This window comes from Notamacropus eugenii, chromosome 3 (genome assembly GCF_028372415.1).
Source record: "Notamacropus eugenii isolate mMacEug1 chromosome 3, mMacEug1.pri_v2, whole genome shotgun sequence".
Lineage (NCBI taxonomy): Eukaryota > Metazoa > Chordata > Mammalia > Diprotodontia > Macropodidae > Notamacropus > Notamacropus eugenii.
In genome coordinates, this window is record NC_092874.1 from 118,009,727 (window position 1) to 118,033,877 (window position 24,151).

Sequence of the window (24,151 nt, forward strand, 5' to 3'; positions counted from 1 at the left end):
TGGAACTTGCTATTCTGTGCTTGTATAGTTGATTCTTTTACCCACCTATTGGACCTTACAGTTAACTCTCTTGAATTCCATTTTATCAAATTAGATCCATTGTTCTGGGGTGTCAAGATCTTTTCATATCCTGATCCTGATGTCCATTGTGTTGGCTATACCCAGTTTTGTCTAAAGTAAGATAATAGTTGTAAAGTGCTTAGCACATAGTAGGCATTAAATAGATGGGATGTTACTATTATTAGCATTATTATATGTTGATAAAAGTTGTTAAATTCCAACTTCAGTGCTTCCTCCTCCAAGTAATACTTTTCTTGAAGCTCTTGCTTGGTAGTGGATTTCCTCATCTGACTCAGCACTTTTTTAATGTAAGGTTGTGTTTATAGTGTATCATATTTCTCTAGGTATGTGTCTCATCATCTGGCACAATGATCTGCAGGTGGTAGGCTTTTAATAGATCACAGAGTCTTAGCTCTAGAGACAGAAAGAACATCAGATGTTTGTTCAAAGGAATAGAAATTGAAAAAAAGTGTATTTTTTTACATGAAACTGAACTTCTGTAATGTTCAGTTTTTAGTATACATTAAATTGAACATGATAGTAATGAAATTGCCCTGCCTATCCATACCCCATTCTGAATTTCCTTCTACAATTCTCTGTGTAGTTTTAAAATACATCATTGCTATTCTTTTCTTAAATTTTCTTTTTTTATTAGTATCACTACCCACTGATTCCTTCCACACAATTCTTCCCACCCAAAATAGAAACCCTTGCTTGTAACAACACATTATTATAGTCAAGCCAATCAAATTCACGCATTAAATGTGTTTAATAGTATACGTCTCATCCTGTACCTGTAATCTGCCCTAACCTCTCTGCTGAGATGTGGGAAGCATGTTTCCGCATCAGTATTCTGAAATCATGATCAGTCATTGAACTGATCAGAGATGTGTGGTCTTTCATAGTTGTCTTTGTAGTCTTTATCTTGACTGTTCTCTCATTAATGCTCACTTCGTAGTGGCCATCCCCAATCCTCCACCTTCAAGATCCAATGCTCCCTTCCTCTGCTTTTCTAGAAATGATTTGAGATTAGTCACTTAAACCTTAGTGTGTATTCAAGTCAGTATTACCCATCCCAGTGGGGTTTGTGCTTTAATCCTTCGGTGACTCAAGTATTTTATCCTTTGTTAAGGGAATTCCCAATATTGGGGAAGATATTGGGAGAGGATCTTTCTAACACCCTAAAATCATACCATATAGATAGAGAGCCAACTTATCCATTCAGAAATAGGGGCATGTATGGAACCTGAAAAAGGAGTTGGAAGAGTTGCCAAACAGATTTTGCCTTTAAAATCAATTGTCTATATTCATACAGTAAATTTTAAAAAATGCTCAGGGAATGGGAAATTATTTATGACTCCCTGCTCTCCCTTCTGGTCTCTCACCCTGAGCTATCTCTCGCCTCTTTGGGATTTAATTTCACTAAAATATTCCCATGAGTCTGGGTGTCCAGGAAGCTGAATTTGACTTCACTTTGATAGCTTGAAAGTTATTGCTGCCACTGGAGACCTAGTTTCATCAAGGCCTGAAGTCAGCCCACTTAACTTTCAGGAAATTGGCTTGCCCTAGGGCTAATCAATCAGTGTTTGAAAGGTCCTCAGATCCATTCTCTTGTTTCAGGGGAATGGAGAGGAAGGAAAGGTCTGAATATCATTTTCTCCTGGCTTGGGAGACAAGAACCCTGAAAAGGAAATCATGAAATGTTAGAGCTGAAATACATGTTAGAGACCATGAAGTCCACACCACTATCCCCACCCAGATGAGGAAAGTGAGTCCCCCTACATGAGGAAACTAAGGCCCAGAGGGGTTGTAACCACCCCAAGGTCATACTGCTAGTTAGTGGCAAAGCCAGTAGTAAGCAGAAGCTAGCATAGGTTTTTGGAGAGAGCTCTGGATTCAGGTGACCTGAGTTTGATGGAGAACTGTGCTTGAGTGCCTGTGGCGTTGTCCTAGGCAAATCACTTCCCCTCCAAGTTTCATTCACTCCATTTTATTATCTGTAGAATAGGGATAAGATAACTAATGTTATTCATGGTTATTGTGAAGAAAGAATTTTGTAAACTTTAAAGCACCCTATAAATGTGGGCTATTAAGGAAACTCTGTGCTCTTTCCACCATTGATTTAAATAATAGTTTGTCCCTATGTTCTTCATACCCTATGATTAATATAGTGGCACAGATATTCCAAACAACCAGATAATCCAAAAAAAAAAACAACCCTCCTAGTTGGCTTGGGAGTATATTTTACATACACTCCTTTAATATATCCAGAATCTATGGCTTCATTTGGTAAGGGTGCATCATCCAGCAGAATAGATCAAAGCCCTTCTATGCCTTAATTGAGAGTTTCATGAATTCTCATGACTGAAAAAAATCCAACCATCTGGGGCAATGAAAATCTTTTAAGAAGAGACAGACTTGGTTTTAAATAAAGAGAGTCAGTCCCATCTCCAAGGTCTATATGGAGTTAGTATCCTCTGCCAGAGCTTTTCTCTCTCTTGGAGAAGTCCATATAGGCCTTGAGGAGAGGGTTTTATATATGTGCATACACATATGCATAGGAAGTCACTAAAATGCCATTCTGAGGCCTCATTAACACTTAGGATTCTCAATGGCTTTGGTAGCAAAGCATAAAATTCACAGGGCTATGGAAAAAATACTGGTTATGGAATTGGATGACCTGAGTTCAAATCAGGCTTACTGCCTGTATCACGCCAACTAAGTCACTTAACATTTTGGGGTCTCCATTTCCTTATCTAGAAGAGGACCTTGGAGGTCTCTTCGGGCTCTAAATCCTATACACAACCATATATATCATAGACTAGGGGTTCTTCACTTTCTTTGTGATATGAACATATCCGTAGTAATCTGGTGAAGCCCATGGATCCCCTTCTCGGAACAATATTTTTAAATGAGTAAAGTTAAGTACACAGAATTTCAAAGGAAGATGATTATGTTGAAATACGGTAATCAAAATGTGTCTGAAAATGTGCAGATCCCCTGAAATCTATCTACTAGCCTAAGGTTAAGAACCCTTATTATAGACAAACACCCACATGTTGTTTCGTGGATGATTTCCCTTCCTGATTGGATTCTACTTGGACTTATACAAAAGTGAGTTCCCATTCCCAAAGCATACACTAACCAATAATGGGAGGTGAGCCAGGTGTCTCCATATGTTCAGAAGATAAACTGGGACTAAAAATGTGCTCAGTTAATATACAAAGTGAATAATTCATGGGTAGAAAATCAAGAGTTAATTATATTAAAGCTGCCTCCCTCTCCTCCATTAATGATTTTCCCCCCAAGCCCTGAGGTGAGGAGTGGTAGCCTAGTAAATCTCACAGAGCTGTTCTGCAGGAATGGCTTTCCAGGAGAGTTCACCTTCACCTATTTGGTTTCTCTTTAGGGCTTCCCTCCAAATACCTGTTTCTTTGAGTATTCCCACTTAACCTTGGACATATTCATATTTCCATTTCTCCAGGGAGGACATAGACACTTTTATTTGACCCTATTTCAATCTCAGGGGAGAGGCAGCCTGAGTGTTAGCTTTAGGTTAGAGGGAGAAAGAATTGTGGGAAACTCTACTGTGCCCTTATACCATTGTCTAAAAGGAGCAGCAGTGAAAAACTACAGAGTTTTTCCTTCCTATGTCCTAGTGATGGGAATCATGTCACCCTCCTAGGAAGCTTCAATTTCATTCATCCTACTCTAGAGAAAGGAAGGCAACCTATGGGAAGGGATAGGGGCAGGAGATGGAACATTACGTATGGGGAACAAAAATGGGTTAGTTTAGCTACCGTGTGGAGCATGTGAAAGGGAATAATGGGCATTCAACCTGGAAACATAAGCTGGAGTTATATTGCAAAGGACTTTATATGACAAACAAAAGAGTTTATATTTTATCCCAGTAGGAATAGGGACCCACTGAAGTTTCTTAATCATATCAGTGACATGGTCAGACATGTGGAATTGACAGCTATGTCAAGAATGAATTGGGAAGGAGAGACACAAATTAGGAGGTTATTGTAATAGTTCAGGTGACAGGTGTGAGATCACGACAGGTGGGGATGGTGTGAATGGAAAGGAGGTGATGGATGGCAAGGCTCAGAATGTAATTCGACAAGGAGGAATGTCTGAGAGGGAAGAGTCAATGACTCCTGTACTTCCAACCTAGGTAAACAACAGTAAAACTATACTATCTCTTCTCAAAATTCTGTCCAATTCTTGAGATGTTTTGAACATTGGTACCTAAGTCATCACCGGCTCTTAGTAAAATCTAGAAGGAATCTTTCCCAGAAGACATGTGCATAATGTTTATCTTGCTTGACTCTGTTTTTTGGAAAGCCTATTGCACTAATTCAGAGAAGGGAGTGGGATGATTTGGTAGGATTCAGTGCTTACTGTGACTCAGTTCAAACATTGGAAGCTTTTGTACATTAGAAAAATTTTTGGCTTTCTCTTCATGTTTGAATCCCACAGATTACAAGTGTCCATGTTCTGCTCCCTTAGGGGACACTAAAGATAAGATATACCACAAAGAGGTAGCCACAGGAATCCGGGATCATTTTTTAGGAAGGTCCCAAGTGAATCTTCAGTCAGACAACCATGAAATCACTTTGTTCCATGCAGGGACTTGTGTCTTCATATCCCCTACAAGGAAGCCTTTGGACTGGTCACTGACCAGGTTAATGTTCAAGACTGCAAACCAACTGAAGCGTAAGAAAAAGTGCTGAAATTACTCATTAAAAGGCATGCAGGTGATGGCTTTGAGACAGAACTGTTTCAGAAAGTCCAAGCTGGATATGTGAATGGCACAGGGAGGGTCTAGTAGAGACATCATGAGAAAACGGAAGAAGAGAAACTTGATGAAGGAAGACCGAGGAACCCAGGGATCAAGTGAACCAGCCAACTTAGGAGTGAAATAAACTACAGCACTGTGACTAACCTGTGTCCCTCTGTAATGATGAAAGGACCAAATTGGATGATCCCCTGTCCCTCCCAGCATTAAAATTCTGTCTCTTTGTGAATATAATATACGCCTATAACTTGCCTACTCAAACTTTGTAGCCTATACCCTGAGATCATTACACCCTGGAGTAGTTTTGCACATTAATTGGCTGGCTAAGTATATATTTTGTGGAAGAGATCCCTTAGGAAAGGACTTGAAGAGCTTCTGGGTCTTCTTCAATTACAGCCCCCACCCTTCCTCTCTTTTCAGAGATACCTGGATGGTCCAGAATTCCTTTATCAGGGTCAGGCTACAATTTCTAGAGATATAGTCCGGTCAATGAAGAGCCTGAAACATCTCCAAAGAGCAAGGGCAGATCATAGGTTCGGAACTAGAAGGGACCTTAGTTACCACAGAGTCTCCCCACCTCCTTTTACACAGAAAAGGAAACAGAGGGTATAGAAGGATTAAGTGATTTGCTCAGGACTAAACAAGTGGTAAGGGTATAAGTCAGAATTTGAACCCAGGTTCACCAGATTCCAACACCAATCCCTATCCACTGTGCCATACTGCCCCCTCAATCTTTGTTCTCTATTCCTTTCTTGTTGGTTAGTCATTTTTCAGAAATGTCCAACTCTTCATGACCCTATTTAGGACTTTATTGGAAAATATATTAGAATGGTTTGCCATTTCCTTCTCCATCATTTTACAGATGAGGAAACTGAAGCAAACATAGTTAAGTGACTTGCTCAGGGTCACACAGATAGTAAGTATCTGATGCCAGATCTGAACTCAGGAAGATGAGTTTTCTTGAGTCCAGGCCTGATGCCTTGTCCGCTGCACCATTTAGCTGCCCAGCTACTTATATAGAGGCAACCTCTTACTAGGAAATGTCATGGTCTTTCTTGACACTTTGCCAAAAAGGTCACCCTACCAGTCTAGAGGATGAAGCAGCAGGCTAAATGTCAAAACATTGATATTTTTGCAGCTCCTTTCTCAACTGATACTCATTATGACTTGGGGCAAACTCTTTCTGCAGCCTGGCTCTCCTTTTTCCTGCCTTCCACAGTTCAAAGGCAGGAAGGGGAATCTTGTAACTCCTCTTCTACCCCTGACATCCCAGAGACTTGAGGGTTATATAGTGGGAGAATACTGTTACATGGGAGACAGACAACCTGTTTGTCAATCTTAGCTTTACCACTGTTACCTGGAATAATTCACTTAACTCTCAGGGCCCTGGTTTCCTCTTCTGTAAAGTAGTTATAACAACAGTTTCTGACTTGCCTAACAAGGAGATGAGCAGGAAAGATAAGTAGATGATACAAAACAGTTTGAAATAGAATACACACAAAAGTGGTATGGTGGTTTGGGGGATCGACAGTTTAGCACTGGGGGTGACTTAGATGTCATCTTGTTCCCTCATTTTACAGGCAAAGACATGGAGGCCAAGAGAAGGGAAAGACAATGTCTAAGGGCATGAGCTGGGACTTGAACTCTTGTCCTCTGTCTCCAAATCTGTAAAATGGGGATAACAATCACACCTACCTCCCAGCATTGTTGTCAGAATCAGATAAGATAATAATTATGAAGTACTTAGCTTAGCATCTGGCAACACAAATATTAGCTGCTATTATTATTAATTATCTTTCCTCTGTACCATTGGAGTAAAGAGATTCTACAATAAGGCATTGTTGTTCTGAAGGGAAGAGCAATTGTAATGTTCTAATATTTGAAGCACATTATAAGATGGATACTGAGCTTACTTATCCTTCTGGGATAACTTGAGTGTGCTCCTAACTAGAGTCAGGGGAAAGAGACAAACTCACCAAGTGGAAAGATCTGTCACCATTATCAGGCTAAAGAACTTAGCCTACTTGTCTGAGTGATGGCCATTAAATGATACCATTTTCATATGTGTAGAAGAGCTCAGTAGTACAGATGACCTCTTACCTGTCTCCCACATCAATGACTCTGGTCATCATGGGGGCAGGAGGAGAGCCTGTACAGCTCTGCATTTGAAAGCTTGGGAACTCCATCCCCTCCCATGCACACCTGCATACCCACCTGCACAAACACAGACGGGGTGTGGGGCGCTCCATCATTAATAACAGAGCATGTGCTGATCCCACAGAAGTCTGTTCTGCCTGGGATTAAGACTGACCATATAAACTGGCCCTGAAATGCTTTGATGCTGGATAAACTATCTGTAGTGTAAAGGCTGATTGGAATCAATCGAAGTAATTGTAGAGATGCACAGCAAGTAATTGGGAATCTCCTGCTTGTTACTTCCTGATTTCTGTACCAAATGGATTGACATGCTGTTGCTTCTGCCTTCAGCACAGTGGCAAGGCATGGATTTGGAGTCCGGAGACACGGGTGTGATTCTCATGTCTTCCACTGCCTTCCCTTGTGACCTTGAGCACATTATCCCCTCTAGGTCTCAAGTTTTCTCTGTAGAAAATCAGATGACCTCCAAGGTCCTTCCTATGATTCCTCTGCCATATTGTTGCTTCTTCATTACCTCTCAGCCTTTCCTGGCATCCAGGAAATCCATCAATGGGTCCAAGTAGAGCTTAAGCTGAAGGAGAGGGAAGCCACTCCAGATCTCCTTTCTAGCAGCCTTGATTAGAGCTATAGTGATCCTTAGAGATCATCTTAGAGATCGCTGCCCAAGAAGGAAAAGCGATTTGCTCAAGGCCCTGCATTGAGTTAGGGGCAATTCTGAGATTTCAACTGTTCTTCCCATTCATATGAAAATGCTCTTGAAAAATTCCAGTTCACCTCCCTTCCCACTATCCAGTGGCTTCTTTATTAAGACATATGATTCATACTTTTAACTAAAAATTTTTTATTAATTAATTTATTTGTTTTCAGTTTTCTACAGTCACTTCCATAAATCTTAGCTTTTCTCCCCCTCCCTCCCCGAGATGGCGTGCAGTCTTATATGGGTTGTACACATACATTCTTACTAAATACATTTTCATCTTAATCAAAGACATATGATTCATAATTTGAGAAGAGGCCAAACTAGAAGACCTCAAAGGTCCCTTCCACATCAGTTCATGTCTTAGAGGCTTCATTTCTTCATTGGTCTTTGAGGTAAGTGTGACACAGTAGAAAGAGCTAGCTGTTCAGTTGTTTCAATTGTGTCTGACTCTTGGTGACTCTATTTGAGGCTTTCTTGATAAAGATACTAGAGTTGTTTACTATTTCCTTCCCATTTTTCAGATGAGGAAACTAAGGCAAACAGGGTTAAGTGACTTGTCCAGGGTCACACAGCTAGTAAGTGTCTGAGGCCAGATTTGAACTCCAGGCCTGCTGCTCTATCTGCTGCCCCACTTAACCACCCCAAAGAAAGAGCACTGAAGTCAAAAGGCTTGGATTAAAACCCTACCTAACAATAATAATGATTATAGCTAGCATTTGTATCACCTCTACTATGTGCCAGGCACACTATGCTCTTTACAGGTATTGCCTCATTTGATCCTCATGCCAACCCTAGGAGGTGGAAGTTATTATTATCCCCATTTTACAGTTGAGGAGACAGATTTCTACTATTTGTGTGACTTTGAACATCATTAAAACTCACCGTACCTCAGTTTCCTCATCTGTAAAATTAAAGGATTGGACCAGATGGTATCTAAGACTCCCTTCGACTTTAAATCTATAATTCTGTCATCTTTGTCTGGGAATGCTATAAGAATGCTCTAGAAATGAGAGTTCTTTTCTCTTTTCTGAGAGGCGTGAGGGAGAGGAGGTTGCCACACCATATCCATCTTCCAATAAATGAAAGAATGTTATATAGACCTGAGATTCTGACTTGTTCCACTTGGCCCCAAGGACAGAGTTAAAAGCAGTGGATGGAAGAAATAGTTTGAAGCTCAGTGGAAGGAAAAATTTCCTTATAATTAGAGCTGCTCCAGAAAGGAAAGGGATACCTTCTGGAGATGGTAGATTCCCTTCACTGGAGAACTTCAAAAGGAGATGGAATGATCAGCATGTCGATGAGGTTATAGAGGAGTTTCCTGTTCGTGGTGGGAGTTTCAGTTGTCAGGTCTGAGTTTCTACAATTCTGTGACTAGAAGGAAAACCGAGTCCGAGAAACTTGACCCTGGAGCAGATGCCTCTCCATCCTTCTCACCCCAAACAGCCCTAGTGATGATTTACTTTTATGTCTGAAGCTATCAAACATGCCCAAGGTGGATTTGTGTCCAAGTCTCAGGCAATTGTTATATCAGAGAGTCAGCCCAGGCTGTCCTGGAGAGGTTTATAATCACAGCCAGGAGGCTGACACTCCCTGCCTCCCCCCAACCAGGAAGGTAGGCAACCAGATGAAGAAAAAGTGGAGGCAGCCCCCACCTCCTCTGGTTGTCTTGGCACTGATTAGAATACTTGGAGAGACGTATAGGCACATATCTACAACAGAGGAGTCTCCCCAGGATCCAAAACAATGCAGCCACCTTCTCCCTGAGCTCCAGGAGTTTACCTGGGTCTGAGTCTCTCCTCATAATCAGATCTGCCAAAAGGTTCCACAGTTGGATCATGTATTTAGAACTGGAAGAGACCTCATCAGTTAACTCTTCTCACAGATGCAGGAACTGAAGCCCACAGAGGTTAAGTGCAGCCCCATATTCACATAATATTCAAGCAATAAGCATTTATTAAGTACCTGCTGTATACTACTCACTGTGCCCACTTACACAAGTAGAATTCACAGGATTCTAATCCAGCCCTCTTTTCACTCTACCATGCTGCTGGCAGCAAGTCTCATTCTCCTTCCTGTAATCTCCTGATTGTACACAGCTCCTACATGCCAGAAATGGTGATGCTTATAGCAATCTCCACCATAGCCCATAGCCATGGTGCTACTGACTCTAACCCCATCCCTGTCCCTACTTTTTGTGGGGACCAGGATGTTGAGGAGACTCAAACTCATGCCATATAAAAATTGTTTAAGGACTTGAGAATTTTGCTTTGAGAAAAAAAAGTCTTAGTGGGAAGTGGTAGTGGGGAGGACATTGTATTTGCCTTCAAGTATCTAGGGGGCAGAGAGATTAGTTTTATATTGTATAATACTTGCTTCTCCCACATATTATTTTTCTTGATCTTCATTATGATTCTTTGAGGGAGGCAGGGTGGTGTTGTCTCCACCATATAAAAAATATGAGGAAACTGAATGAATGAAATGCTTTCTACAGGCAAAAGCTTGGAAATACAAAGAGGAAAGCAAGACAGACCCTGCCCATTAGAATATAAGTGCCTTAAGAATGTGGACTGTTCCATTATTTGTTGGGTTTTTTTTTTTAATATCTGTCCCTAGCACCACGAGCAGTGTCTGACAAATAATAGCCACTTAAATGCTTAATCATTGATTGGTTACTATCAAGGCGTTCACAGTCTAATAGAAGGAAACAACATGTATTAGAGGTTCAGCCGCGGGTCAGATGGAAGGGCCCAGTGGTTTTTAGGCAGATGGTAGGTAATGCATCATCTTTAGTGCCATTTCCATCGCTGAAAACCAAATCTGTGTCTGATGTTGAAACATCTGATAATACCAAGGACTTGGGTGGCAATAACTTTCTTTTTCTGTGGCTGCTGAGGAGGCAGAGGCACAGTGCCAGCACATGAGGTACTTAATGAATGGTTATTCCCTCCCCTCCCTAGAACACCTGCCTGGGAGTGCCTGGGTCACCAATTTTATTCCTCTGGATGATGGCATTAGGGAGGCCAAGCTGAAATCAGGGGCAATGGTCTATGGGGGAAGAGTGCCTCCCTTTCTGGGTGCATCTTAGTGACAGGGTCCTGGACTGCCTTCACCCTGACTTACAGGGAAATGGTAGAAAAGGTGATGGTAGTGGTTTGTCCTTCTTCACATCTGCAATCTCCTTGGGGTACCTTGCTTCTTCTGAGAGGTTAAGTAGGATTATAGGTTCGTTTTATTTATACCATGAAATGACCTGAGAGAACATGTATTCTACCATCCTTATTCTATACCTTAAGAAACTGAGGCTTGGAGTGGTAACTTGCCAAAGGTTATTGTAATTATTGGAGGTGGGAGTTAAACCTACCCTGTCTTTCACCAGACCCAATGCTCTATCCTTTACACCATGATGGATTTCCCAGTTTTGTAGTAAGGCATAGCAGGAAGGAAGTTAAGTTACTAGCCAGGTGAGGTAGGAAAAAAAAAATCAAGTTAAAGCAGCTTCCATCTTCCTTTCAGGGTTTTCCCAGGGAAAATAGAGAAAACTTAAATCTTCAGGAGAATACAATGTGATTCACTGAATCAGCCTCCAGGTGGCTCCGTTGAGGAAACTGAGGCAAACAAGTGAAATGATTGCCTAGTAACTGTCTGGGCTTGGATTTGAACTCAGGTCATCCTGCCTAAATGAATAGCTGCTAGCTGGTAGAACCTCCCTCTACCAATGCAGTTCCTCACCTTGTCTGAAATGTATTTGTTGTTGTTAAGTAGTTTTTTTCCATCTGTGTGACTCTCTACGGCCCCATTTGGGGTTTTCTTGGCAGAGATCCTGGAGTGGTTTGTCATTTACTTTTTCAGCTCCTTTTACAGATGTGGAAACTGAAGTAAACAGGATTAAGTGACTTGCCCAGGGTCATATAGCTAGTGTCTGGACCAAGATTTGAACTTAGGAAGATGAACCTTCCTGATTCCAAGCCCAGTGTTTCACCCAACTGCCCCCTGAAATTTATAGTTTGCCTAGAGAGCACTGGGTTGTTAAATGACTTATCTAGGGTTAAACAGCTGGTATGTGTCAGAGGAAAGACCTGAACCCAGGACCTCCTAGATTCTAGACAAGCTCCCTATCCACCATAGCCAGACTGTGATGTGTAGCTCAGTTTTTAGCAATTTGGCCAAGCATTTTTCATGATAGAAATCTCCTATGAGCCTCACCACAGCCTTGTGAGGTTGAATGGTAAGCTTCTTAAAACCAGATACTTCTGCATTCTAGTCTTTATATCCTCAACTCTATCTTGAATACAGTAGGTATTTGATAATGCTTGTTGAGTTGAAAAAAACATTATTATCACCACCATTTCATAGATCACCTTCATTTTTGTATTTATTTTATAAATGGAGGCTCACAAAGACCACATAACTTGCCCATGGTCTCACAGTGAGGAAATGTCAGAGACAGGGTTGGAATCCGGGTCCTGTTGACTGTAAGATGAACACTTTATCCATGGCATCAAGTGTGCCTCTCTTTGTAGCAGAGCCAACCATTTTCTTCCTAGTTAAACTCCACCAGAATTGCAGAAACGGCTGATCACTGTCTTCCTTATCATCAGCTGCCCAAGACTTGAAGATCATATATTTTTTTAAACCCCCATGTTTTCTCTACTCTTGAGGTTCCTTTAGAATCTTCTCATTATCCTGGCTACTCTTCACTTCCCTCTTGCCATAATTTTTTGTTGTCCAAAGTGCACATCTCCAGTCTGACTGGAGCACTCTGAGCCAAGGTTCTGACCAACATCAAATGAAATGAGTTTTGGGTAAGCTGTGGGTGGAGAAGGTAGCTGGCTAACCCGATATCCAGCGCTCCAAGGAGCTAGAGGCTCAGCATGTGACATGGGGTCAGCGGTGACCTCTCTGCTTTGCATGCCTCTCTTAGAAGGCTCATCTGGGACCTGAGCAAGAGCCCAGCTTCACCCCCTTTCTAAACAGGAATTTGCTTGCCTGGCCATTGGCACTGGGAGTTAATATTTCCATCACTGTGTTTAGGAATTAATTTCAAGAGAACTTAATCACCACCTCTCTCCTTGTCTCTCACCCTTTCCCTTCTCCCTTCCTCTCCCTTCTAATTTTCCACTTGGCTGGGGATTCTCCTGCAGTGAAAGTTCAGACTTAGGGGAGGGCCAAGGGAGCTGCTTCATTAGAGAGGATAATCTCATTGGAACCACTGACTTGAATAATAACACCTTTAGTAGGGCCCAGGAGCCTGGTTTCCTAGAGGTTTTTAAGCACCTTGAACTATGGGGCTAGGGAGGGCTGAGAAGCAGGGGGGCAGAGTGAGGTGGAGGAGGGAAAGAGGATCTCAGTGAGGAGCTAGTCTAAGTATTGTCACCTCTGTGTCTGGGGCCCCGAAGGGGTCTTTTCTCCGGTACTTGCTCTCTCAATTACTATTAGCTAGTGGGATGGGGATATACAAATGTAGATTTAATGTTGTTTGGGCAAGCTTTTTGGAGTTTTTCTCCGAGCCTTGGTTCCCCTGCCTAGAAAATGGGTAGATTAATCTCCTCCCTTACCCCCACCTGTCCTCCCACAGAGGAGGAAATTACTTTAGGGAAGCAACTGTAACTCCTTGAGAAGAAATGACTTTTTTAAAGACGTCAGAATCATAAATGAACCCTTTCTACATTTCCTAGCTCTCACTCAAAGGATTCTGAACTAATTTTCCTTGGTAAGCCCATGTGTGTAGGACCTTGGCAGACTCCTTAAGATACCAGAAAGGATCCATTCTTCCTACTTCATTATCACGTTGCAACTTAAGGTCAATTATCTGTACTTCTCAACACTTCTGGCCTCCCCTTTTATAGGCTCTTGAGAAAGAGTGGAAATGTCAAAACATGCCTGGAGCTGACCTTAAACCTGATAGTCTTCTACTTGGGTAACTTGTTTCCCTGTGCCCCTCTTGGACTCCCAAAGAGGAATCAGAAAGGCTATTCATAGACACTGCTAATGTCTTTCTTCCTCCCTCCTCCTTTCATTTTTTTCTCTGCCCCTGGGGTTTACTATCTCTAGAGACAAGAAGAGAACTCTAGCTAGTTCTTCCCTACCTCCCTTCTCTAGGCTGGGTAGAAAACTAGGCTTTGTTCTGGCTTCTCACTTGGAATTGAGGAAGGCAGGAAATTGACTAATTCTTGAGGATGTAGATTAGCATGGTTAATTAGATGGCTGAATGGAGAGCTGGCTGGCTGGCTGGATGAAAAAGCATTTATTAAGTGCTTACTATGTGCAAAGTACTATAGTAAATGCTGGGGATACACATGGAAAGGCACACAGTCCCTGCTCTCAAGGAGCTCCCATTCTAACAGAGCGTAAGTAAGGCATGTAGGAGGATTGAACTGCAAGTCGAATGCACAGGTCCCTTAGGTTCTTCAGATACAAAAGCAAAGCAACATAGTAATGCATCTTTTGTAATGTCATTTCCATTAATAAAACCATATCTTTTTCTTTTGTTGAAGTATTTGAAAGGGCAGAGAACCCTAACAGTGGCAGGAACTTCCAAGGGAAGCCCAGAGGGTTCTAGGGTAGTTCATTTTGTGGAGAAGCTGGACTACACAAGGTTCCCCCTCCCCAAATCACCTTAGAGACCATTGGACTAGTAAATAATGGGACAGCACTAGAACCTACTAAGAGAATGCCCATGAATCTCGAGAGAGAGAAAAAAAGAGGATACCCTGGTCCCTCCCTTTTAATCTTGATGCTTAGTTTACCATTTGGGGTTATGTTAGGTCTAGGATAAACTCCATTTTCTTTCTTCACCATTTAATCAGAGACACTCTGCAGGCCAGTTTATTGCACTTGGAAATGGGAACTTCAAAGTTGGGGAGTCAGTGAATAATTTAGAGCCATACCGGCTCTCCTGGACTCACTGTTAATGGGCATAATAACACTATTAATAGCGATATCCGCTCCAGACACTCTGGAAAAGTCCATAATATTAGCTTAATGGCTAAAGGTAATGGAGTTCTCTGTACAGGAGCTGGCTTGTTAAATTAACTCCACAGACTTTTAGGCAGTCAGTGTTGCCTCTATCAATCTGCTAGACAATGTACTTGAGGTGTCAGCGCTAAGATCCGACCTTTCATCTTCCAGGCCTAGGAGAGGCTTTGCTGTCACTTGGAAGACTCCTACTTCCGAAAGCCTCAGTGATCCTCAAAAGACTACAAAACAGTGTTTGGGAGGAAAAGTAATTGGAACGATTTAGACTGCGAAAAAGAAGATAGAAAAGAAGGTTTGGTGAGCCGGAAGGGCTAATATATGTAGGTCAGAGCAGAGGAAAATGGACTGCAGTTGTAACATGGGGATTTGCCACCAACCTTCCAATCAAGAAGCTTCAGGATGATTTCTTTCCCTGTTTATTGTCCTTCATATCCTACACATCTAGTTTGTTGTCAAATATTCTTGCTCCAACCTTTATATCATATCTACTAACGTCAGTCTTCGTATCTAATTCTCTGGGTTCCCTAACCCTCCATAGTCCTCCACATTGAGGCCAGAGTTGCCTTCAATGGTCTGTGCAGCCTAGCAGAACCTGAGGCCTTGAGGCCACATGTGGACCTCTAGGTCCTCAAGGACATTTTCTAGTCAGGGGAACCAAGGCTCGGAGAAAAACTCCAAAAACTTCACAGAACAAATTGTGGCCTCCAGGCTGCAGGCTCCCTACCCCCTGATCTGTTTAAATAGAGAACTCCTGAGCCACTATAGATTAGGGCTGGTGTCCTCACCATCTATTTCAAAGTCTTTTACAGTTTGGTGTGGGCTCCAAAGTGGAGTAGTGAAAAATATATAATAACGTATAAAATGTATAAATAAATATACACGAAATCAATGCTGAATTTGCAAAGGCCCTGTTTTCAAATCCTGATCCTGTCACTACCTGTGTGACCTGTGTGACCTTAGGCAAGTTACTTAACATTTCTTAGCCTCAGTTCCTCCATCAGTAAAATAAGAGGCTTGGATTGGCTGAGCTCTAAAGTCCTTGTAATTGTAATTTGCACATTGTAAAATTGTAATTATAAATTGTGTGATCGTGGCCATGATCTTGTCCTACCCTTTCTGTCCTAGGAAGATGCACTTATTCAATTAAATCGCCAGAGATATTGGAACATTATTCTAATGTGAAACATTCCCCTAGGCCACACCTTGAAAGCACCTTTCCTAACAAACAGACTAGGTTTTCTCCCACCTCTTCTTAAAAGCTTTCCCCAGCTAATTAAAAGAGAGTAGATGATTCCTCCCAATCCCTTTTCCTTGACTTGTATATCTCCAAGGCCTCCTTTCACCATGCATTACTATTCAGCTTATCTTGTTGATGAGTTGTACCTGACTCTGTGTGACCCCATTTGAGTATTTTTTGGCAAAGATACTGGAGTGGTTTGCCATTTCCATCTACAACTCGTTTTACAGATGAGGAAATGGAGGCAAACAGGGTTAAATGACTTGCCAAGAGTCCCACACCTAGGAAGTATCCAAGATCAAATTTGAACTCATAAAGATAAGTCTTCCTAACTCCAGACCTGGCAATCTATCCATTGTGCCACCTAGCTACCCTGTGTTGCTTATACCTAATGAAAATATGACAGAACCCCACTTTAAATGGGTTTGTATAGGTGTGACAGAATGATAATAGCGGGGAAAAAATGTTAGACAGAGTCAGAAGACCTAAGTTTTACTCCTCGCTCTGTTCTTTCCTATTAATATATGATTATCTTATTAATACATGAGCTTGAGCAAGAGTTTCTCTGTAAGATGGGTAAAATAACATACTATCTATATCAAAAGACTGTTGTATGGATGTAAATAAATGTGTGGAAAAAACTTCATTGACAAAAAAACACTCTTTAAATATAAGCTAATATTATCACTTTTTATATGCTGAGATCAAACCACCTCCCCTAACATCCAGTAAATCCCTAGTCATATTAGTCTAATATAATGCAGACTCTAAAATGGTGAGAGCCTTGTTTACAGCACCAACATCATGAACAGCTCCCCCATGTATTATTTATTCATTTATGCAATGCTCATTCATTCTTCTGTGCAGCTTTAATATGACTTCATCACTGTTATCCGTCTCGGAGGGATGGGTCGTCATCTGTTTAACTTACATTGGACAATATCTTGTACGCTACCACATGTAGATGTGCATCGGACATGTACGTTAGAGAGTGTTACAATTATATTATAAATACTATATAGATTTTCATTCATCTTTGCACTTCAGCAGTCCCCACTTGTCATGCCCTCTGCAAAGCCCCAATCTACCAAGAAATTTGGACTCTTTTCCTTCTGTCATATTAAGTTACATGCTGCTTTTGTATCTCTCCCCAGGTGTACCAGGAAGGAGCGGTGTGAGAGATCCAGGGAGCCTCGCAGGTTTGCCTCCGAGATGAAGCAATGTGTCCGTCTGACAGTGCATCCTAACAACATCTCTGTCTCACAGTACAATGTACTGGTAAGGGAGGGCCAAGGCACTTGGAGGAGGGAATCTGGAGGATTTTTCTCATGATCTCAGTCTTCAAAGAGAAACTTGGGCATATGGTAGCTTCCAAAAGACTTCACTCCAAATATGACCACCAAACAACAAGACCTGCTCTTAGACAAATTTATCTTCCCTAGTGGGTTGAACAATGCTTCCCAAAGAGAGAGTTCTTAAAAAAATCTTTGTGGATCGACTGAATCAATGAATATTGAATAGAAGCAGTGTTTTCTAGAGTGTGGTCTAGATTCTTTAGGGACTAGTGGGGGAAAACTAAAGAATGAGTGTCCACCAAAATTCTCATTAAAGGTAGGACAATGGTCTCCTCTTCAAGCCTTATAGTATGTAGAAGATGGAGGGGAAGGTGGCAATTCAATAGGGAGGGGGAAGGAATCACTTTAAATGGCAGTCAATAGTATCTCCCTACCTTTGTTTGTTTTCCCTGAGCATCTGGCTCAGGACTGGGAACTGGGGCTCCAGCTCCCAAGCGCTAAATTCTATTCTACAGATTTTAGCTTCTTAACACAGTTCTCTCTTATACTCTGTGCCCTACTCCCCTTTCTACATTCCTCATTGTTTTGTCCCTTCTGTGGGGTTCATTCCATCTTCTTTCTTTCCCTTCTCTCTTTTCCTTTTCTCTTCTATTCCCATCTTCTCCTTTCTTCCATTTTAATCTTTCCTCTTTTTCTTCTGCTTGTTTCCCACTTTCATTTTCTTCTTTGTCTATTCTGTTATTTCTCTACCTGTTTTCTATTTTATTTCTCCCTTTCTCTTTTTTCCTTTCCTTTCTTTTCCATTTTCCTTTTTTCTTATATCTCCCTACCCACTCTGAATTCACAGTTGGTCTTGGAGACCTATAATGTCCCAGAACTGTCTGCTGGTGTCAACTGTACTTTTGAAGACCTGTCTGAGATGGATGGCCTAGTGTTGGGCAACCAGATCCAATGCTATTCCCCTGCAGCTAAGGAAGTGCCTCGGATCATCACTGAGAATGGTGAGTGACCTCCAATATGACTTCCATCTATATGTACTGCCCTTTCTCAGCAAAGGCTAAGAAGGAGAAACTGGGGTACTTCTCTTTCCCAAGCTGGGGGAAAATGGAAGCCAGTAAAAGGACCCTAAGGGGATGGGTATGGTAAAAGAGAATAAGATATCCTTCCATCACTGTGAATCTAAGCCTGGGAACCTCCCTACCTTTGGCCTCTCTTCTGTAGTGAAAACTAGGGCTGGTGGCTGAATGAGGTCTCCCACATTCAGTAGAGTTGTGAGGTGAAGGAATCAGGGAAACTAGTAGATAACTTGGAGTGGATATAGGGAAAAGTAGGATCAGGACTTGGAAAAATCATGACAAATGGAAGCCTGAGTGTAGAACTTTGGGGCTTGGTAATGGTGTCAGCCTTCTCTGCCTTCTCTTCGCACCACTGTGTAGCTGCTCCCAGGGCTAACCCTCACCTCACTTCCCTTCCAGAACTACACCACTGCCTGTTGCCAGCCAGCATTACAAGGGGCCAGGAATGAGGGGAATAGGGGATTGGAAAGAGAGCATCTCTCAAAGCTAGCAATGGACAGAACAGACCTGGGCAAATTAATTCCATGTTGTCCCTCCCATTTAGGCTTGTCAAGTTTCCTTTATGCTGATTGATTAATGAGGCTCTCTGGGAAGGAGGAGAATCTTGGACTGAGGGGGAGAGCCCAGGGGTCATCTCTGTGAATTAAACATGGGTTCTGCTTCTGGCGATGGCACCAGCTGATGATTTCCTATGATTTCTGTTCCAGGCAGAACCCTCAGTCTGGGGATATTAGGAGGGGATGGTGGGAAAGGATCTATATAGGTATTTTTAGTGTATATATGTCTATAAATTCAAGCATGTGTAAAAAAAAGAACTATTTGCTTTCTTATGGTAGGGGACACCCACCAAAGTTCTTTGTAATGCCTCATCGTGAGTCAGAGTTCTCAAAGGCTATAGCTGCAAAACATACTATGGACTGTACGTTGTGGTATAGTGGAAAGATCATTGGCTCTCTAGTCAGAGGACCTGGGTTCAAATTCCATTAATGACGCTTACTAGCTATGTGACCTTGGGCAAGTCTCTTAACCTCCCTGGGCCTCATTTTTCTCATTTGCCAGATGAGGATGAGGAGGGAGTAGATTGCATAGCCTCTGAGGTCCCCTCCAGATTTAGATCTATGTTCCAAGCCCAAAAGTCTTATGATCATATATTTCAAGGGATTTCTGAGGGAGGCTTTGAGTATGGGGCAGTTGGGTGTGCTCTGGTGCATAGAGTGCCTCCTCTTCCTGAGTTCAAATCCAGTCTCAGACACCTAATAGCTGTGTGACCCTGGGCAAGTTACTTAACTCTATTTGTCTTAGTTTCCTCATCTGTAAAATGAGCTGGAGAAGGGAATGGCAAACCACTCTTCTATCTCTGCAAAGAAAACCCCAAATGGGGTCACAAAGAGTCAGACATGACTTAAAATGACTGAACAAAAAAATGAGTATGGGATCGGAGATGGATTCACTGTCTGTCATCTGAGCATCTACTTAGCTAGATAGGATCATTAGGATATAGGGTAATGATGGAATTTTGGTTTGTTTTTTTGTTTTTGTTTTTTGTCAGAGCTACTCTCAAAGGTCATATATGCTTAGGTTACAGAGTAGGAGTTCTTACCTTCTTACCTTCTTTTGTGACATGGGCCCTTCCCCCACTTTGGAAATCTGGTGAAGCCTATGGACCCCTTCTCAAAGTAATGTTTTTAAAATAATTGATGGAAATGCTGAATTTCAGTTAGGAATTAATGACAGTAAAGATGTATTTCCCTCCTTCAACTCATATACCTCCTGAAATCTATCTGTGGACCCCTACCCTTGTTATAGAGGAAGAAGGATCTGCTTTAGTAAAAAGGTTAACCATACTGACAAAGCCACAAGATCCTTGACATATTAGAGTATTTTGAAGTTTGTCATGGCTACTGTGAGACTGAACACCTCAATCCATCTGGATCAAGTCTGTGTCTAAATGAATTAGAAGTATCCCTGTGTCTCTCTATGTGTATGTCTGTGTGGAGAAATGCATGAGATCTTTTGTAAATCTGTAGTCACTGTGTGTATGTCTACAATGCTATGATGTACATATAAATATATTTGAGTGTGGTATTGTGTTTGTATACATATGGAGGGAAACAAGAGATTTAGGCCATCTAGAATCCAAAAAAATGATTAAATAAACATAGAAATAGAATTTTGAAACTGTCCTTAGGAATACCATTACCCCCAGAATGAATTAAGGAACCAAGGTTGTGTAAGTGACCCAACAGTGATCTGATTTTTATAGGATATGTTTTCTGGAAGCTCATTGGGAACCCACCTCTATCAATTAAGGTGGAATCTAGCTTTAGAATATACCTATATTCCATACCATGATTAGTTGAGAAGGCTTAAAGGGCCCCAGCCTTCCTGTCTTACTCCTGGCTGCCTCTTCCCTTCCCAGGGGACCACCACATTGTCCAGCTGCAGCTCAAATCTAAGGAGACGGGCATGACTTTTGCCAGCACCAGTTTTGTCTTCTACAACTGCAGTGTCCACAATTCGTAAGTTACTCCCCAATACTTCCCACCCTACTTCATTTTCTTTTCCCTTTGTGGAGGGGGCGTTGGTAAGGGAGCGGTGCAAGAGGGGAGAAAGGAGGGAGAGCCATGCACAAAGATGCATCCCTGGTTGTGGGAGAAGGTAGGAGTGGTATTCCAAATTAGAGAGACCTCCTCTGGGACTTATTGAGTTAAAGGAGGTCTCCATCATCTGTGCTGAACCATAGAAGATAAGAAGTAATTGAATGAGGATCTTTAAGATCGAGTATCATAGGTAGTCAGAGCTTTTTTCATATATTCCTCCTTCCTTGTTCTTCAGAAGCAGATGTACAAGGTATCATAGTCAGTGGAAAGAGCACTGGATTTGGTGTCAGAGGCCATGAATTTAAATCTCTGCTCTACCGTTGACTATGTGACCACGGGCAAGTCATTTAACTTCTGTGGGGAAAAGATTCCTCTTGAGTTAAGATGAGGGCATTGGATTGGATGGTTGTGAGGGTCTTTTTCAACTCCAAATCTATTATCCTCAGAATAAAATTGTGATTAGGTGATGGAGCTGGTAAGGGGTGCTTTCTATTCTTAGAAACACGCAAAACAATAAATAACACTAGATATCACCCACTAGAACTCAGAGGATGGAAAAGCTTTCTTTTGGATTTAAAGTGTCCTACTGATTTCCTTCCCCTCTTCTTTTTGGTCTATGTTCAGGTGCCTATCCTGTGTGGAGAGCCCTTACCGCTGCCACTGGTGCAAATACCGCCATGTCTGTACTCACGACCCGCAGACCTGCTCCTTCCAGGAGGGTCGAGTGAAGCTTCCGGAGGTAGGGCACCTCTGCGCAGCACAATAAGTGATGGGTCACAGGGGAAGCATGAGACAAGCAAAACAAAATCTTCAGGGCTTTGCCTGTTCTTAGCATCAATGGCCAATCAATTCTGAGATGATGACCTGGTGCAGAAAACTCAAAAAGCAAGCCCATAGCGTTCTGTCCCTAAAGCCAGCCTAGTTCACCTCCAGTCTGGGGAGGACTCTACATTCTACTCTAGCTTAGAACAAACCTGGTAGATTGAGTTCCAACCCCATGGCCACTCTGGGGCACCAGGTGAGCTACGGAGTCACTCCCGAGAGCTGTGTGCATTCTCTATGAAGTTCTGGGTGGCAGAGAGGGAACATGCAGTACCAGAGTACAATTATGAAGGCTATGACTATGTACATAGTCCCACAAAGTTTATGATTTAATTCTCAGACACCAGCAGGTGCACTGGAGATGAAGAGAGCAACAGTGGGGCTGCCAGTTGCTATCTCCTTCATCATTCAACAGCCTCTCCACTTCCCTTCTCTAGGCTGCCATGAGACACTGGGGTTATAGTCAGAGGGAGTAGGAAGCAAGGGATGGAGACAAGTGCCACATGCACAAGCCAGGCTTTCTCAGGATCTTCTCCAGTGCCCCCAATAGTCCTGTGCTCAACTGGAGGGGAGACTCAGCCTCCCAGGATAAGGGCAAGGAAGCCCCTAGAATGGCTACCCTGGACCTGGCCGAGTCTGGACTGAAGCTTACATAAAGCAAAAGTCAAGCTTGACTATTGTTAAGGGAGTGGGAAATGAAATACCAGCTTTCTGCAATTTGTCGTTTATCTTATTTGTTGATTCATCCATCCATCAAGCATTTATTGAGCAGCTGATCTCACTGTACTAAGTTCTGGTGATACAAAGATTAAAAATGACAGTCCCTGACCTTAAGAAGCTTACATTCTCTTTTAGAGGGGCACAGAATGGAGATACATGAACACAGGGAAGTATATGACCATCCTGGTGATGCCAACATCCTTGGCATGACCAAGGACAATCACACTCTAGCAAGGGATGCCTACTGGTTTGGGGAAGAAATCTTCCATCCTCCTCCTCCTCTTCTTCAGACACCCTCTCCATGTTCCCTGCCATGTTTTGCCTTGTCCTTGGGGACTGGCAGAATGACTGACTTAGAGGGTAATCCTTCCTAACCTTTGGACTTGTGGCAGAAGAGTCACTGGAAGCAGGAGCAAGAAGTTTGAGTCCCATGAAAGTAGCTGAGAGGGTGGATTTAGAGCCCCCAGCACAGGTGTTCTCATGCTGCAACCCCTCTGAAGCTCCCATGGTGATGACACTTCTACCTCCCCAAGCTTGCTGGTCTGGGAAATAGGAATGGCTGGTTTTGCTGGTTTCAGAGGCAGGATAAAATTTCCCTGGGGCTGCATAGGGCAAGGAGGTGGCTGGGAGATTTCTGCCCTATACTAGCAGGCATCCATCTCCACTAGCATCCTCATCTCAAAAGGACTGGTCAGGATGGTTCTACAATCCTGTAATGCAAGGTAGGGAGGGATGTGGCAAAGGAGAGATCCAAAACAATTGTCTCTGGGGAAAATTTGAGAGAGAAAGAATATTTTCATGTGCGGGGGGGAGTGGTCAGGGAAGGCTTCCTGGAGGAGGTGGCATTTCAAAATAAAGATGAAGAAGGCATAAACTATATGTGTATGTATATGTACATGTTTACATGTTTGTATATGTATGTATCACTGTATACTTGCTCTACACACACACATACACATACACATACATTTACAATTTCAAAGTAAAGATGGAGAGGGAGTATATCTCACATCTTCTCACATCTAACATAATGTTCCTCTGTTTGGAATTGGTCCTCAGAAATGTCCCCTCATCACCTTTAACCTTCTCCCTCAATGTGCGCACACACACAGTTCTTGTGTTATCTTGTTTTCGAATCTTTTCTCCAGTTGTTAAAAAAGTGCATGTGTAATTTTTTTAAAGGGACAGGGAAAAATAAATGAGTGTATGTATACATGTGTATATTGCATGTAAGAGAGTACATATACATATATTTAGAGATAAATTTATATACCTATGTGTGTATGTGTTTTATAGAGAAAGAGTATGTATATGTATATACACATACTTAGTCTGTGTGTGTGAATATTCACATATATGTATATGTACTAGTGGGTAAAAAAAACAGAGAGGAGAATGGAAAGAAGGGATGATAGAAGAGGAAGGAAAAACTGAAAAAGATGAGAGAAAAGAGATTTGATGAGAGTAGTGTAACCATTGGTAAGTCTCACTATTTCTTCCCATTATACTGTATTTTTTTAAACCAGATTTCACAGAATGACCTTTGATGGCTTTTCAGTGCTAGTATCCAAAAATTCTCTACGTTGTTTTCTTCTTAGACCATGTATTTTTACAAGATGAAGACCGAGAGTGAGATAAAATCAAATCAAATTATCACAGATTTAAAGCAGTAAGAGACCTTAAAATTCCCATAGGTCAATTCCTTCAT

At 42.0% G+C, this 24,151-nt stretch overlaps 1 protein-coding gene across 1 annotated transcript in view; it reads left to right on the forward strand.

Annotated features, from left to right (window-relative positions):
* Positions 1–24,151, forward strand: part of PLXNA4 (plexin A4) — a 564,470-nt gene that overhangs the window by 407,655 nt on the left and 132,664 nt on the right. The window contains exons 5-8 of the mRNA XM_072652713.1: positions 17,085–17,208; positions 18,073–18,226; positions 20,721–20,820; positions 21,526–21,640. Coding sequence (XP_072508814.1) covers positions 17,085–17,208; positions 18,073–18,226; positions 20,721–20,820; positions 21,526–21,640 — 493 coding nt within the window. The remainder of the gene's footprint in view (positions 1–17,084; positions 17,209–18,072; positions 18,227–20,720; positions 20,821–21,525; positions 21,641–24,151) is intronic.